This window comes from Salmo trutta, chromosome 22, assembly GCF_901001165.1.
Source record: "Salmo trutta chromosome 22, fSalTru1.1, whole genome shotgun sequence".
Taxonomy (NCBI): Eukaryota; Metazoa; Chordata; class Actinopteri; order Salmoniformes; family Salmonidae; genus Salmo; species Salmo trutta.
The window spans coordinates 22902262-22920304 of record NC_042978.1 but is presented as its reverse complement, the minus strand read 5'-3'; the positions used below and the strand labels follow the sequence as shown (position 1 = coordinate 22920304).

The window sequence follows — 18043 nt, the reverse complement described above, 5'->3', positions numbered from 1 at the left end:
CTGGAGTCTGTGTGAAATGTCCTGTACGGACGCACCTTTCCAAAGGCTGGAACACACACACTAACTCCCGGACTGGGCCTGCCACACCTTCTGAGACCCTGGGGGGCATGGGAACCCCATGACACAGCCATCTGCCTGGCTATAAGGACCAGGACCCTGTGTTAATCTGGGAGACGCTCTACATTTTATCAACATAAGCCATGGAATGTGGCTGGGCCACACTGACTTGCATGAAATGTAGATATCTATGCAAATACAACTTTTACAGGAGCTTTAATGTTTTCCCATGGATCACAGTAAACCACTCATTACATGTGTGTATCTCCCTTAATCCATATTATTCATCTAATTCTGAAACCTGATTTTAGTTAGAAATACTGTCTGTCAATGTCTGTCTGAATGTGGTTACTACATGTCACCGGTTTTCAATATCCAAGCACAGGAATGTGTTGAATTCCCAGATTCTTAGCTCGCACATTCACAGACTGGTGTTGAGTTGTTGTGAACAAACACTGCTATATATGTCTCATCAAACACTGTAATGTGGCATGTTGGATTTGGTGTGTAATGAAGTGTATTCTCTCCCAGGTTCCGCAAGAAGTCAACCTTTAGCAACAGAAACTCCACAGAAGGTTAGTATAGTTAAAACATACTTACTTCAGTACATTCCACTTAGACATATTATTTTATCACAGGCCTCTTATCTTATCACTCATTTTGATAGTGTAAATTGAACAATGTTTTTTATAGCTGTGTATTCCTAATTAAATAAAACACAGCTACTGTGATACAGGAGAATATACTCTGTTTTTGAGTGATTTTAATGTATTACTCCATTACTTCAAGCCATTATGGTTGTTCACTAGTTGTTCAGTAGTTGAGAATACAGTTTAAAATGTGTTTCTTGTCTGTGGGTTTATTGTGCAGCCTCCTGCTGATGTAGTGGTTTCAGTATGTCAGAAGATAATTGTGCTGTCATTTTCACCTCAGAGGAACTCCATGCTGAAGTGTGCTATGCAGAATGTCTCCTGCAGAGGGCAGCACTCACCTTCCTTCAGGTAACCCACTGCTACCACAACATCAGCTACACACACCCACACACTCTTTATCTCGCTGAAGCACTGATACAGATTTAAAAGTTGATTGTGCATTTATGATATTGTTCTTTGTATCCTTAAACGTTTTCTTTCCCCCTGTTTTTGTAGGATGAAAACATGGTCAGTTTCATCAAGGGAGGAATTAAAGTGAGGAATAGCTACCAGACATATAAGTAAGTACTCTTGATGTAGTGCATGGCCCTTATAGTGCATTCCGCTTATGTCTCAACTCATACTATAGTAAAGAATGTACATCTGTATTTCAGAGAGCTTCATACGGTCCTCCAGTCCTCAAGCTACGTCCATGGTGACAATCATGGGCATTTTGAAGGCGGAGTCAAGCTTGGAGTGGGAGCCTTCAACCTGGTGAGGAAAATGCTTCATGTCAACATTGTTTGTGGTCCAGTTTGCGGGGCTGGTAGACTGTATAGAAGGACCTTTTGGGGTGTTATGGCTATAGCCACTCTGTGTAACTCAAAGCATGGTCCTGATTGGTACAATATGTAATTGTGTCTGGCTCATCTTCTCACTCTTCCACTCCTGTGTTCTTGGGTTGTGTACAGATGATCTCCATGCTGCCCACTCGTACCCTCAGGTTGCTGGAGTTTGTGGGTTTCTCTGGAAATAAGGTAGATCTCCAACTGTTAGGCAGGTGGCCCTGAGATGACGTGTGAGGTGCTGGACTAGACTGGGCTGGACTGGGCTGGGCTAAACTAAGTCCCCTGTGTCCTGTGTTGTGTGTGTCTGCAGGAGTTTGGCTTGCTGCAGCTGACGGAGGGCGCAGCAGGGCAGACGTTCAGGTCCTTCCTGTGTAATATGCTGCTGCTCTGCTACCACACCTTCATGAGCTTCATCCTGGGTGAGAGAAAGACTGATGTTACCACACATCAAATGTTACCACACTGACCTTTTCAACTGCCAAAACAAGCTCTATACTGTAGCCTAGCCACATTCTGGTTGGTGGTCACCTCTACGGGAAAGGAAAACCCTGGTCATATCTTGCACAAATGTCTTAAACTAACATGAAATAACATTGTATTTTTCTCCTCGCGGCTTGCAGGCACTGGGGAAGCAGATGTGGAGGATGCAGAGAAACTCCTTCAGCCATATCTCAAACGGTATCCTAAGGTCAGTGAGGACATTGTAGCATGTACACTGAGTATACAAAACATTAAGAACACCTGCTCTTTCCATGATATAGACTGACCAGGTGAATACAGGCAAAAGCTATGATCCCTTATTGATGTCACTTGTTAAATCCACTTCAATTAGTGTAGGTGAAGGGGAGGAGGCAGGTTAAAGAAGGATTTTTAAGCCTTGAGACATGGATTGTGCCATTCAGAGGGTGAATGGGCAAGACAAAATATGTAAATCCCTTTGAATGGGGTATGGTGGTATGTGCCAGGTACACTGGTTTGTGTCAGGAACTGCAACACTGCTGGGTTTTTCACGCTCAACAGTTTCCTGTGTGTATCAACAATGTTCCTAATGTTTGGTATACTCAGTGTACAGTTAAATCATATTCCAGTTGTATTGATTTTGTGAAACTACTCTGAAGTATTTAGTGCGTAGGCCTGTACACACACACTGTCCCATCAAAACAGTTCATAGTGTGTTGTTTTTAGGGATCCATCTTCTTGTTCTTCGCTGGTCGAATTGAGGTTATCAAAGGAAACCTGGATGCTGTGAGTGTGGGATCAATGATTCTGACTACTACCAACATTATTTTGTGTGTAGACTCCAAATCTGGCCAGCTGTCACATGTATTCGTGTGTGTGTGTGTGTGTGTGTGTGTGTGTGTGTGTGTGTGTGTGTGTGTGTGTGTGTGTGTGTGTGTGTGTGTGTGTGTGTGTGTGTGTGTGTGTGTGTGTGTGTGTGTGTGTGTGTGTGTGTGTGTAACAGGCTATAGTGCGCTTTGAGGAGTGCTGTGAAGCTCAGCAGCAGTGGAATCAGTTCCATCACATGTGCTACTGGGAGCTGATGTGGTGTTTCACATACAAGAGGCATTGGAAGATGGCCTACTTCTACGCTGATCTGCTCAGCAAAGAGAATGCATGGTCCAAGGTGGGACAATCTGGAATAATTGTATTTGTGCATATCAGTTCAATATAGTGCAGTATGAAGGACATCTGTTTCAGTATAGTAACGGTTGCATTATTTCGCTGGTAAATGCGACAGTCTTAACATAATATAGATTTGTTTGTTTAACAGCTTTTAATGTATTCCACTTAGTCTTTAGAGGGACAAATCTATGTTGATGCTTACAGAGTTACAGTAGTAACACATGCACATTTCCCTCCAGGCAACATATGCGTATATGAAAGGTGCCTACCTCAGCATGCTGACCAGGGAGGAATGCCAACCATTCAGGGAGAGCGAGGTAGCGCTATTCAGGTAGGTCACTGCAACAAACAAACCCCTGTGTCACCAAACTGTTGGAAAGAATTGTGTTTGACCAAAGACAATGCTATTTCTCTGTAAATAAATGAACAACAGACTTTCAGCATGCTTATAGAGAAGGGCACTCAATATGTACTGCACTGACACAAATTACTGATGATTGGTTGAAAGAAGTTGATAATAAGAAGATTGTGGGAGCTGTATTGTTAGATTTCAGTGCAGTCTGATATTATTGACCATAACCTTTTGTTGAAAAAAATGTATGTGTTATGGCTTTTCAATCTCTGCCAAATCGTAGATTCAGAGCTATCTAATATAACTCAAAGGGTTTTCTTTAATGGGAGCTTCTCTAATGTCAAATATGTAAAGTGTGGTGTACTGCAGGGCAGCTTTCTAGGCCCTCTACTCTTTTCTATTTTTACCAATGACCTGTCACTGGCATTTAACAAAGCACGTGTGTGCATGTACAAGGCATTCGAAAGTATTCAGACCCCTTGACTTTTTCCACATTTTCTTACATTACAGCCTTATTCTACAATTGATACCCCATGATAACAAAACAAAAACAGGTTTTAATAAATGTTTGCAAAAAAAACAGATACCTTATTTACATAAGTATTCAGACCCTTTGCTATGACACTCAAAATTGAGCTCAGGTGAATCCTGTTTCCATTGATCAACCTTGAGATGTTTCTACAACTTCATTGGAGTCCACCTGTGGTAAATTCAATTGATTGGAAATGATTTGGAAAGGCATATACCTGTCTATATAAGGTCCCACAGTTGACAGTGCATGTCAGAGCAAAAACCAAGCCTTGGGGTCGAAGGAATTGTGCACTGAGCTCCGAGACAGGATTGTGTCGAGGCACAGAATCAATCAGTCAATCAATCAATTTGATTTATAAAGCCCTTCTTACATCAGCTGATGTCACAAAGTGCTGTACAGAAGCCCAGCCTAAAACCCCCCAAACAAGCAATGCAGGTGTAGAAGCACGAGTGCTAGGAAAAACTCCCTAGAAAGGCCAGAACCTAGGAAGAAACCTAGAGAGGAACCAGGCTATGAGGGGTGGCCAGTCCTCTTCTGGCTGTGCCGGGTGGATATTATAACAGAACATGGCCAAGATGTTCAAATGTTCATAGATGACCAGCATGGTCAAATAATAATAATCACAGTGCTTGTTGAGGGTGGAACAGGTCAGCACCTCAGGAGTAAATGTCAGTTGGCTTTTCATAGCCGATCATTCAGAGTATCTCTACCGCTCCTGCTGTCTCTAGAGAGTTGAAACAGCAGGTCTGGGACAGGTAGCACGCCTGGTGAACAGGTCAGGGTTCCATAGCCGCAGGCAGAACAGTTGAAACTGGAGCAGCAGCACAGCAAGGAGTCATCAGGCCAGGTAGTCCTGAGGCATGGTCCTAGGGCTCAGGTCATCCGAGAGAGAGAGAAAAAGAGAGAGAGAATTAGAGAGAGCATACTTAAATTCACACAGGACACCGGATAAGACAGGAGAAATACTCCAGATATAACAGACTGACCCTAGCCCCCTGACACATAAACTACTGCAACAGAAATGGGGAAGAGTACCAAAACATTTCTGCAGCAATGAAGGTCCCTAAGAACACAGTGGCCTCCATCATTCTGAAATGGAAGAAGTTTGGAACCACCAAGACTCATCCTGGAGCTGGCCACTCGGCCAAACTGAGCAATCGGGGGAGAGGGGCCTTGGTCAGGGAGGTCACCAAGAATCTGATGGTCACTCTGACAAAGCTCCAGAGTTCCTCTGTGCAGATGGGAGAACCTTTCAGAAGGACAACCATCTCTGCAGCACTCCACCAATCAGGCCTTTATGGTAGAGTGGCCAGATGGAAGCCATTCCTCAGGAATAGGCACATGACAGCCCGCTTGAAGTTTGCCAAAATACACCTTTATTAAGGACTCTCAGACCATGAGAAACCCAGATTATCTGGTCTGATGAAACCAATATTGAATTCTTTGACCTGAATGCCAAGCATCACATCTGGAGGAAACCTGGCACCATCCCTTTGATGAAGCATGGTGTTGGCAGCATCATGCTCTTGGGGATGTTTTTCAGTGGCAGGGACTGGGAGACTAGTCAGGATCGAGGCAAAGATTAACGGAGCAAAGTACAGAGATCCTTCGTGAAAACCTGCTCCAGAGCACTCAGTACCTCAGAGTGGGGTGAAGGTTCACCTTCATACAGGACAATGACCCTAAGCACACAGCCAAGACAGCGCAGGATTGGCTTCGGGACAAGTCTCTGAATGTTGTTGAGTGGCGGCCCAGCCAGAGCCCGGACTTGAACCCGATCGAACATCTCTGGAGAGGCCTGAAAATAGCTGTGCAGCGCTCCTCATCGAACCTGGCAGAGCTTGAGAGGATCTGCAGAGAAGAATTAGAGAAACTCCCCAAATACATGTGTGCCAAGCTTGTAGCTTCATAGCAAAGAAGATTTGAGGCTGTAATCGCTGCCACAGGTGCTTCAACAAAGGGTCTGAATGTAAATGTGATATTTCAGGGGGTTTTGGGTAGGTTTTTTTTGCAAAGAAATCAACTTGTTTTTGCTTTGTCATTATGGGGTAGTATGTGTAGATTTATGATGGAAAAAACTATTTGGCATCATTAAATTGAAGACTGTTATTTTATCAAATCAATTCTCTGTTATTATTATTACGTGATTAAACTAATCATGTAAATGTAATTAACTAGGAAGTTGGGGCACCAAGGAAAATCTTCAGATTACAAAGTTATAATTTACCCACCGAAAACCTCCGGTGAATTTACTAAATTACTCATGATAAACGTTGACAAAATACATAACAATTATTTTAAGAATTATAGATACAGAACTCCTTTATGCAAACGCTATGTCAGATTTTAAAATAGCTTTTCGGCGAAAGCACATTTTGCAATATTCTGAGTACATAGCTCGGCCATCACAGGCTAGCTAATTTGACACCCACCAAGTTTGGGGCAACCTAAACTCAGAATTACTATTAGAAAAATTGGATGACCTTTGCTGTTCTTCGTCAGAATGCACTCCCAGGACTTCTACTTCAACAACAAATGTTGTTTTGGTTCCAAATAATCCATAGTTATATCCAAATACCTCCGTTTTGTTCGTGCGTTCTGGTCACTATCCGAAGGGTAATGCGCGAGCGCATTTCGTGACAAAAAAATTCAAAATATTCCATTACCGTACTTAGAAGCATCTCAAACGCTGTTTAAAATAAATTTTTATGCTATTTTTCTCGGAAAATAACGATAATATTCCAACCGGACAACGTTGTATTCATTCAAAGAGTGAAAGAAAAAAATTGAGAAGTCTCGTGAACGCGCATCTCAGTCTCACTGTCCCCAGGCAGACCACTTACAAACTCTGCTGCTGTACTTTGCCCAGAGACAGGAGACACGTCATTCCGCTTTCTGAACGCTTTAGAGAACCAATGGAAGCCTTAGAAAGTGTCACGTAACAGCACAGATGCTGTAATTTCGATAGAGATGCAACAGAAGGACTACAAATTGTCAGACAGGCCCCTTCCTGCATGGAATCTTCTCAGGTTTTTGCCTGCCATATGAGTTCTGTTATACTCACAGACACCATTCAAACAGTTTTAGAAACTTTAGAGTGTTTTCTATCCAAATCTACTAATTATATGCATATTCTCGTTTCTGGGCAAGAGTAGTAACCCGTTTAAATCGGGTACTTTTTTATCCAGCCGTGAAAATACTGCCCCCTAGCCCCAACAGGTTAACAAAGAGTTGCAGTCCGTTTTGGAATGGGTGGCCAGTAATAAACTGGTCCTGAACATTTGTAAAAGTAATAGCATTGTGTTTGGTAGAAATCATTCCCTAAGTTCTAGACCTCAGCGGAGTCTGGTAATGAATGGTGTTGCTGTTTAACAAGTTGAGGAGACTAAATTACTTGGTGTTACCTTATTGCAAACTGTCATGGTCAAAACAAACATTTAAAGATGCGGAGAGGTCTGTCCATAATAAAGAAATGCTCTGCTTTTTTGACTCCACAAAGCAAGTCCTGCAGGCTCTAGTTTTATCTTATCTTGATAGTTGTCCAGTCATCTGGTCCAGTCCTGCAAAAAAATACCTAGTTAAGCTGCAGCTGGCCCTTAACAGAGCGGCACATTTTGCTTTTCATTGTAGTCAGAGGGCTAATGTAAATACTATGCATGCCAGTCTCTCTTGACTAAGAGTTGAGGAAAGACTGACTGCATCACTTCTTGTTTTTATAAGAAACATTAATGTGTTGGAAATTCCAAATTGTTTACATAGTCAACTTACACACAGACACAGCACTGACACACACACTTACCCCACCAGACATGCCACCAGAGGTCTTTTCACAGTCCCCAGGTCCAGAGCAAATTCAAGGAAACGTACAGTATTATACAGAGCCATGAGTACTTAGAACTCCCTTCCATCTTATATAGCGCAAGTGAACAGCAAACCTGGTTTAAAAATAAATAAATAAATAAATAAAGCAACACCTCATGGCACAATGCCTCTCCCCCATGTGACCTACGTGTTGTGTGTATGTACTGACATGTATGTGGAACTGATAGATGCGCACACACACACTACATGTTAATGTATTTAAATTGTAAAAAAATGTGTCTAATGTCTTCTTCGTTAGGTGTCGGACCCCAGTAAGACTAGCTGTCGCCATTGGCGTCGGTTAATGGGGATCCTAATAAATAAAAACAAAAACATATTGCTTTGTACTCTATTCATGTATTTTTACCCAGACATCTGAGATAATCAAGTCATTCTATCCAAATGAATCTATATCTTATATTTATCTATTGTCTATCCATTCCAGGCAGGTACATGGGCTGAAGCAGAAAATTGCTGGAAAGTCTTTGCCAACTGAGAAGTTTGCCATCCGAAAAGCCCGTCGCTACCTGACTGAGAACCCAGTTACACTACCTGCTGCACCTCTGGTCAGTACAAGTCTCCGAAACCCGACCCTAGGTGACTCTTTTGGCAAAGAAGAACTGGGTCACTGCCTATGTCACTACCTTATTCGCTTAAATAAAATCGAAAATATAGCTAGCAAGGTTATTTTTAATGAGTGCATTTCGCAAGTGGGTAGTGCATCAACTACCTTCACTAAAACCACTGGAACGGTTTTGCCTGCAAACTTTGGAGAGTTGTCTGTCTGAAGAGGACCCACCACGGAACAAATTTCTTTCCATTATCGAAGTTGCCAAAAGAGTCCGTCATTGAAAAAGGACCCTAGTCACTGTTGGCTAGGGTCGGGTTTTCAAGACTAGGTCAGTACTGCGTGGTCTGACCGCATGTTCACTATTACAGTGTAACTGTGACACTTTGTGGCCTTGTCTGTCCAATGCAGGAGATGATGTATATCTGGAACGGCTACACAGTCATCGGGAAACACAAAGACCTGACAGAGGGCATGCTGAAAACACTGGACGAGGCACAGGCGAAACTCGAAAGTAGCCCAAGTAGGTAACACAAACTCATGTCCCCCTTAGAGAGTTGATATTGCCTCTACACAGTCTAGTGTGTGAGAGTGATGGGCCTGAGTGTCGTATGTTGTGTTCCTCAGGGACCGAGTTCTCCATAGACGACCAGTGTCTGCTGAGCCTGCTTAGAGGTCTCTGTCTGAAGCACCTGGGACACCAGGAGGAGGCTGAGCACTACTTCACCCTTGTCCTCTGCAAGTGAGCTCAACACACACCAATATTCAGCACACACTCAAATTTTCACAACATGACAGTAGAAGAGACTTACTCGATTACTATTCCTTACAAGTTTAGAAAATACTTCCTTTCTTGTTTAAATCCTGATCTCTGCTGTATTTTTACTCTTGTCAGTGAAACACAGATCAAGTTTGATCACTACTTGGTTCCCAATGCACTGCTGGAGCACGGGCTGCTATGTCTGGAACAAGGGAGGAAGGAGGAGGGAATCAAACTACTGGAGACGGCCAAGTGAGTGTCTTGGTTCTTACACAACATTTTTATCTCTACCCATCCCATTACAGTAGTTCATTGGAATTCTTAAACATGAATGTTTACAGTAATTATATAAGAACAGATAGTTAAATCATCTGGTCAAGCTGTTTCATTGATCTGCTCTTTCCCCAATATTTACAGGCAAAGTTACAAAAACTACTCCATGGAATCGCGGACCCATTTCAGAATCCAGGCTGCTTTGCACAAGGCCAAGGCCACAAGCGAGAATGGAATTCACACCATGCCCTCCAGCCCGTAGCTGGTGTGGGCAAAACAGGCCCAAAGTCCAGCCATCCCAAAGTGCACAGCCCAATGCAGCAGGGATGAGGCAGAGTACCAAACCACCCACTACCAGCAACAAGTGCTTGACTTGCCAGCCATCAAGCTTTCAAAAAGACACACAACACTACACTAGTACACTAAACAGTCAAAAGCATACAGACACTAGTTATTTACTCAGACAAAGAAAATCTACGCAATATATAGAAAATACCTCACTAATAGATGGAAATGTACAGGGTCTCATCCGTCTATTGCAAAAACCTATTCGTTACCAATGCCTGAATATCCTCCCTCTAGTATAAATACATAAATTCACTGACAAACATGTATTTTCACACCTGTCACAAGGGCTTCTGCAACATACAGTATTCGAGTGGTTAACGGTATTCTCCTTCCTGGGTTTTGCCCTCTGCTCGGAGCTAATGACTAAAATCACTGTGTCCAATCTTGGACAAGGTCTGTCTTGGGTTGACCATGTTCTATGGCAGATAACCTCCTTCCCTAATGCTTTTATCTCTGTGATTATTCGACTGGATTTATTCTTATTTCTTCATTTTCACCCTCCTTTCCCCACTCTGAACAGCTCAATGGAAGTTTTGGCACATTGGATCAACTGAAACACTTTCTGTGAAGGAATGCATGACCAGTCCAACTGAATTTTTGTGAAAATAGTGCCCACTGACTGCACAAAGTTAAGTCATCCAACCGTGCAAACTCACATTGCAGGAATACACGTGTGATGGTAAGGGGTTATTTTGTCTGTATTTATTTATTAACTGTAATGGCGCCTTTTACAAAATTGTCCCGTTTTAAGTGGACAGATGAATGTGTCTTTTAGAAAGGCAGACTCCTTCCTTGTTATCTTAATGTGGACACAATCCAACAGTACTTGAGCTCAAACAAACAAGTCTTTCAGATTGACACAGAAAAAACAGGCTGCCAGTTCCATCTGTAGTAAGTGAAGCGTTGACAACCACTAGAGCCTTCCATATATATAAATATACACCTCCAACATCATCCTATACAAGAATGGCTTATAGGAAACTATTATATATTAAATAGTTCCTTTCCTGTGTAATAAATGAGCTAATAGACTGTGTATGACCAATGTTATTTGTAATTAGATTTTTTTTTCCTTTTTTCATGTTCTATGATTATTGAAACTTTATGTACAACAAGATGAGTATCCAACCCCAAGCACTAGAATGGTGTCTCAAGTTTAAATGTAATCAGAACTGATTTATTCATACTTAGAATATGGTTTTGGGTGAAAGCAATTGACCGGGCGTCCATTTAGACTTTTCTAACGGGTGGAGGAAATGTAGACATTGATTTATTTTAAATGGAGATGATTGTAGTTTGGGATGTTCAAATTATTATGTTAGACATTACTCGTTTTGTTCCATGGTTTTCTTTGAATTAACTGATATTAGTACAAACAATCTTATTAGCACTGTGATGTTGAGGTCAGCATATATGGGAACTGGCAACTAAACAGATTGACATTCCTGGGCCTGTACATACTGAATGTTTGTTTTTTAATTTAAGATTAAATGATAAGTAACTGAAATTGAGTCTGGTTATTTTTTTTACTCTTGTATGAATGCACTCTGAACACCAAGCTGCTGTCTGGTTTCCAAATTGGTATTGTTTGTGTACTTATTTCATAAAACGGTATAAAGTGACTAGGAACAGTCAAAACTGCCATATTAGGCTGCCAGGAACCAACTACGACGTGCTGTAAGGCACCTTCAACTAAACTGTATCCCCTCCTTCAAAAACACAGAAATTACAAATATATTGAACATTTAACATAGTAGGTATAGGCATTTTATACCACAGTAACTGCTACTGGAATAACGTTTCCTTGTGACTACGCACTACTACTAGTGTACATGCAGACGCAGTTATGTAGAAAACTGCCAACGAACAACTAGCTGTACTTAGCTACATACTTGCTTGTTACATTGTAATTCATGTTAAACGTTACCAAATATAATTTTGTATCATGTTTTTAACAACGGTCTGATTGGTGAGATGGTGGAGAGCTTCCTTAATACAGATCGCAGTTGATTGGTCCGTGCATCAAGGGGCGGTGTTTCATGTTGCTACGTTCGTTACCCTCCCAGCGTTTGACGGGGCTGGAAAGTCCCTTTCAGATGGTCTTCAGTCTGAAAATTAGAATCCGTTTTTAGAGTATTAATAACTATTAGATGTTTAGCTTTATTACGTTCAACCTGCACATAGGCGATGTGAGAGTTCTAGCTAGCAAACAACCGCTAAATCACTTCAGTTTGAGGGTGTACATTGGCTAGCTGGCCAGCCAGGCTCTTTGTGTGGGGATGTTGTTTTTCTTTTGAACATCACAGCTCTCGTGGCTTGTTAGATAATTTGTAATGTATTGAAGCCCATAAGATTGATAGCATACGGTGCGAATTTTGACTGAAAGGTTAGAGAAAGTGGCCTGTGGACGTTGCAAAGCGACAAAGATATAAGGAGTTTGACGTCGAGGAGATGGGGAATTGTCTAAAATCTCCAACCTCGGATGATATTTCATTGCTTCATGAATCACAATCGGATAGAGCTAGTTATGGTGATGGGGCAGAACCAGATCAGGAACCACCGCCACCATACCAGGTAGGTCATTAGCTAATAGCTGCTGGTTAGCTTGCTGGCCAGCTATACAGTATTTAAATAAATTCAGGTGTTTTTCAAGGTTCGACATGCGAAGGAACTTTTCAAATTGGTGCTGCCTTTATGTGGCGCTGGCTAACCGAAGTAAAAACAAACTGCACTCAAGCTTGCCAGCCAGTTATGATTTTCAGATGTTCATGTAAACGGTAATAACCAGCTGACTCTGGGAGATATGGCAGGTATACACACACAGCCTTACATTGTTTATCAATGCTGCACACAACCATCAACTAGCTGTCCTTTTACATTATCATCTTGTTCTATTTCTACAAGGATTTAGGGTGTAATGACAAGTTTACTATTGCTGCAGTCTTTAGTTTTATCAGACCACCATGTCTTCCTTCATTACATATCATCATCACAGAACACTGACCCAAGGGACTCATGAGATGCAAAATTATCTAGCAATGCATTTTATGAAAACAGCCTAGTAGTCACACACTACAGCAAAAAGAGCCTAGAGATGCTCATCATACTCCTGGAAGGAAGTGTATGGCCTGAAGTGTTGAGGGAGAGACACAAGGCAAAAGCTGGCTGTTTTTTTAAGCTCAAGCGAGAATCCAAAATATACTTGATATAGGCCTAGACCAAAGACTACAGAAGCGCCAACCTTTGCTTTTAGCGCAACAAAGAAAGATAACTTAAAAAGTAGAATGATCTTGAGAACCTGTAAGCTCCCTGATACAGGCAATGGCAAAAGCCTACATTGGAAAACACAGATTGAACTATTTTGTTGATGAGAAAACAGCAGTCTTTGTGCTCCCTAATTGTTTTATGACCAGGTTGTTGCAGGTCATTGTCATTATAATAATCCAAATATGGATTCCTTTTCTGCAAGTCGGTCATGTTACGTAAGACTTTAGCCAGGAAGGAATGAGTGTCACCAGGTTAATTCCCTATCTCACATGTGAAGATAAGCATGTTATACACAGATCTTGATAACTGGAGTCCCCCTGCCTGAACCCTTCCAGTAAAGGTCTCCAATGGCCATGGCTGACACGGGTGTCGGCTTCCACAACTCCCAGAGCTTTGGCCACCTACTCTTTCACCACAGTCTCCGGGTCTCATGTGACACCAGAATGATCCATTAATTAGTTTGAGCCTACTTACCAGAGTAGTACAAGACTGTAAGACGCGTTCAAGAGAACATGAGGTCTGATCATACACAGCTTGCATGATGACGCATACCTAACTCATTTGGAAAAGTCATTTTCCTTATAACTTTATCTGTTTAGATTTTCTACTAATCTACATTTAGAATATGTCTTTGTTCTTAAAAAATTGACATTACAAACAATTTACCAACCGGTAGAATTAAAGTTGACTGCATATGTCAACATTATAAGGGAGTACAGAACAGAATAAGTCATTTTTATTTCACCAAAAGGCAAAGACCTATAATACCCATGAGGCCATTTAAAAGTCAAGGGAAAGCAGCCTCTCTCTTAAGTGGCATCTGTCCAGATTATACCCAATAATACAAAATAAAACAAACAAAAACATTTTACTCTCATTTGCACAGAAATGCAGATTCACACACCCCGGACACTGTGTTTTTCTGCTGAAAACCATTAGTCTCTCATTTCCTCAGAATTTCGGTGTTTACTTGAGTCCCTTGGGTCCAGGATCAGGAATGAATAAGAAGAGCTGGAATTCAACAGTCTGGAGCTGATTTTCCAGTAACAGACTGGATGGCAGGACGCATTGTGCAATATCCTGGTTAAACAGCTGAGGCGCTTGTTGGATTTTTCAACACTAACTGGCTTGTTTGAACCATAGCTTGAACAAAGGAAGGCCGGATATCTACTTTAGGACCCACATCATTTCCAATTTAGACGCTTGCCTTGGGCACTCGCCAAGCATTTTTGATTACGCTTTCTTCTTTTAAACAGAGACCTGCCAATGCTTGGTATGTTTGGAGAGCCTTGGAGCTCTTGCCTATTATCATTAAACTGCTGCACAGTTGCACTAAGTTTTGATTGAAAAATGTCTATAATCATCAAACCTTCAGAGTAGAAAACTGGTAACATTCACAAATTAACCTAGGCTATGGTTAGACAAAAATGTAGCATATAATAATAATAATAAGGATTTTTTTGTTGTTGTGGTAATAAATACCATTTGATTATTTTACAGTTCTCAGCCCAGCAGTGAGGCTGTAAACACCAATAATGTTGATTTTTATTTTTCTATTTTTTTTCTGGTAAATAATTTCTTAATAAACAAGACTGACACATACTCCTTGAATACCAGCTCAAATGAGATGTTTATTGGGGATTGTGTTACTGTCATCACCCTCCACTGCGTGGTGATCTGAGGAAGAAGGCTCCCCTATTATTTGCTGTGTTACTCTGCGGTCTGTTGTGAGGAAGGGGTGTACAGAGCTAGTGGGAATTTGGATAACAGCTGGCGAGAGTGCTGACTGACTGGGCCAGAGGAGATAACTGCCCGTCTGTGTGAGTGGAGGGGGGCAAGATGTGCAATCAATATATACTGCTCCAAAAAATAAAGGGAACACTAAAATAACACATCCTAGATCTGAATGAAATAATCTCATTAAATACTTTTTTCTTTACATAGTTGAATGTGCTGACAACAAAATCACACAAAAATAATCAATGGAAATCCAATTTATCAACCCATGGAGGTCTGGATTTGGAGTCACACTCAAAATTAAAGTGAAAAACCACACTACAGGCTGATCCAACTTTGATGTAATGTCCTTAAAACAAGTCAAAATGAGGCTCAGTAGTGTGTGTGGCCTCCACGTGCCTGTATGACCTCCCTACAACGCCTGGGCATGCTCCTGATGAGGTGGCGGATGGTCTCCTGAGGGATCTCCTCCCAGACCTGGACTAAAGCATCCGCCAACTCCTGGACAGTCTGTGGTGCAACGTGGCGTTGGTGGATGGAGCGAGACATGATGTCCCAGATGTGCTCAATTGGATTCAGGTCTAGGGAACGGGCAGGCCAGTCCATAGCATCAATGCCTTCCTCTTGCAGGAACTGCTGACACACTCCAGCCACATGAGGTCTAGCATTGTCTTGCATTAGGAGGAACACAGGGCCAACCGCACCAGCATATAGTCTCACAAGGGGTCTGAGGATCTCATCTCGGTACCTAATGGCAGTCAGGCTACCTCTGGTGAGTACATGGAGGGCTGTGCGGCCCCCCCAAAGAAATGCCACCCCACACCATGACTGACCCACCGCCAAACCGGTCATGCTGGAGGATGTTGCAGGCAGCAGAACGTTCTCCACGGCGTCTCCAGACTCTGTCACGTCTGTCACATGTGCTCAGTGTGAACCTGCTTTCATCTGTGACAAGCACAGGGCGCCAGTGGCGAATTTGCCAATCTTGGTGTCCTCTGGCAAATGCCAACGTCCTGCACGGTGTTGGGCTGTAAGCACAACCCTCACCTGTGGACGTCGGGCCCTCATACCACCCTCATGGAGTCTGTTTCTGACCGTTTGAGCAGACACATGCACATTTGTGGCCTGCTGGAGGTCATTTTGCAGGGCTCTGGCAGTGCTCCTCCTGCTCCTCCTTGCACAAAGGCGGAGGTAGCGGTCCTGCTGCTGGGTTGTTGCCCTCCTACGGCCTCCTCCACGTCTCCTGATGTACTGGCCTGTCTCCTGGTAGCGCCTCCATGCTCTGGACACTACGCTGACAGACACAGCAAACATTCTTGCCACAGCTCGCATTGATGTGCCATCCTGGATGATCTGCACTACCTGAGCCACTTGTGTGGGTTGTAGACTCCGTCTCATGCTACCACTAGAGTGAAAGCACCGCCAGCATTCAAAAGTGACCAAAACATCAGCCAGGAAGCATAGGAACTGAGAAGTGGTCTGTGGTCACCACCTGCAGAACCACTCTTTTATTGGGGGTGTCTTGCTAATTGCCTATAATTTCCACCTGTTGTCTATTCCATTTGCACAACAGCATGTGAAATTTATTGTCAATCAGTGTTGCTTCTTAAGTGGACAGTTTGATTTCACAGAAGTGTGATTGACTTGGAGTTACATTGCGTTGTTTAAGTGTTCCCTTTATTTTTTTGAGCAGTGTATGTATATATATGTCATTCATTTATTTATTTTTATTTTACCTTTATTTAGCTAGGCAATTAAGAACAAATTCTTATTTACAATGACGGTGTACCTGCGGGGACGGGGGCCTGGGATACAGTGGCGTTTCTAGACCATTTCAACTGGGGGGGCCAAGCTGGGGCCAGTTGCACTGTTAGAGGGGCCAGTTACATTAGACGTTATTGTTGTCATATCGTTTTCTTCACTGCATTGCAGGCATTAGCAGGCAAAATACCATGTTCATAATCATTAGTGTTCCGCGTTGCCACTGTCTAATAACGGATCTAAAAAAGAACGATAGCAAGAATTTGTTATGTAGAAATTATTTCATACTCCACATTTAAGGAGTCCACAAGGGGGTCCAAAATTGTTGTCACAGGGGCACTGCCCCCCCCCCCCCCCCCCCAGAACCGCCCATGCTGGGACGAAAAGAAAAAATAATAATAAATACAATATAGGACAAAACACACATCACAACAAGAGAGACACAACACTACATAAAGAGAGACCTAAGATGACAACATAACAGCAAAACATGACAACACAGCATGGTAGCAACACAACTTGAAAACAACATGGTAGCAACACAACATGGTAGCAGCACAAAAACATGGTACAAACATTATTGGGCAAAGTCAACACCACAAAGGTCAAGAAGGTAGAGACAACAATACATCATACAAAGCAGCCACAACTGTCAGTAAGAGTGTCCATGATTGAGTGTTTGAATGAAGAGATTGAGATAAAACTGTCCAGTTTGAGTGTTTGTTGCAGCTCGTTCCAGTCGCTAGCTGCAGCGAACTGAAAAGAGGAGCGACCCAGGGATGTGTGTGCTTTGTGGACCTTTTACAGAATGTGACTGGCAGAACGGGTGTTGTATGTGGAGAATGGGGGCTGCAGTAGATATCTCAGATAGAGGGGAGTGAGGCCTAAGAGGGTTTTATAAATAAGCATCAACCAGTGGGTCTTGCGACGGGTATACAGAGATGACCAGTTTACAGAAGAGTATAGAGTGCAGTGATGTGTCCTATAAGGAGCCTTGGTGGCAAATCTGAAGGCCGAATGGTAAAGAATATCTAGGTCCCATCACTGTAGCTACTGTCATCAAGTTTCCTGACATTACTAATCCGAGGGTCTATTTACCTCCTCACCCAATGACAGAGCAGAGGCCCTCTTTTATTGATCATATTCAGTCTAGCACAAAGGCCATTATCCTGTTTTATTGATCGTATTCAGTCCAGCACAATGGCAATTATCCTGTTGTCAGTGTGTTTTATGGTTTGACCTCATTGGATTGAAAACCTTGCAGACATTGAAACGGCTGCCTGCCTGTCACGGCCAGGGCTGGAGGGGAGAGCATGATCTAAGACTTACCAGCAGCGTGTGCTGCCCTGGACTGAGAACTAACACTAAATCTCCCCTCAGAGGTGTCATGAGGCCTGGAGGAAAGAATTGGAGGCAAAAGGAGG

The 18043-nt window shown here is 42.6% G+C and overlaps 2 protein-coding genes across 6 annotated transcripts in view; both read left to right on the top strand.

The window, feature by feature from the left end:
* Positions 1–11361, top strand: part of ttc39a (tetratricopeptide repeat domain 39A) — a 44018-nt gene extending 32657 nt beyond the window's left edge. For all 5 annotated transcript variants that reach the window (XM_029707265.1, XM_029707261.1, XM_029707262.1 and 2 more), the window contains 15 exons: positions 589–632; positions 991–1058; positions 1206–1270; positions 1364–1463; positions 1661–1726; positions 1848–1956; positions 2158–2225; positions 2723–2782; positions 3000–3161; positions 3400–3491; positions 8351–8471; positions 8885–8996; positions 9101–9215; positions 9369–9485; positions 9651–11361. In XM_029707265.1, coding sequence (XP_029563125.1) covers positions 589–632; positions 991–1058; positions 1206–1270; positions 1364–1463; positions 1661–1726; positions 1848–1956; positions 2158–2225; positions 2723–2782; positions 3000–3161; positions 3400–3491; positions 8351–8471; positions 8885–8996; positions 9101–9215; positions 9369–9485; positions 9651–9768 — 1417 coding nt within the window. In that variant the 3' untranslated portion in view covers positions 9769–11361. The remainder of the gene's footprint in view (positions 1–588; positions 633–990; positions 1059–1205; positions 1271–1363; positions 1464–1660; positions 1727–1847; positions 1957–2157; positions 2226–2722; positions 2783–2999; positions 3162–3399; positions 3492–8350; positions 8472–8884; positions 8997–9100; positions 9216–9368; positions 9486–9650) is intronic.
* A 544-nt stretch (positions 11362–11905) lies between these two features.
* Positions 11906–18043, top strand: part of rnf11b (ring finger protein 11b) — a 34161-nt gene continuing 28023 nt past the window's right edge. The window contains exon 1 of the mRNA XM_029707260.1: positions 11906–12428. Within this exon, the coding sequence (XP_029563120.1) occupies positions 12306–12428 (123 nt within the window). The 5' untranslated portion in view covers positions 11906–12305. The remainder of the gene's footprint in view (positions 12429–18043) is intronic.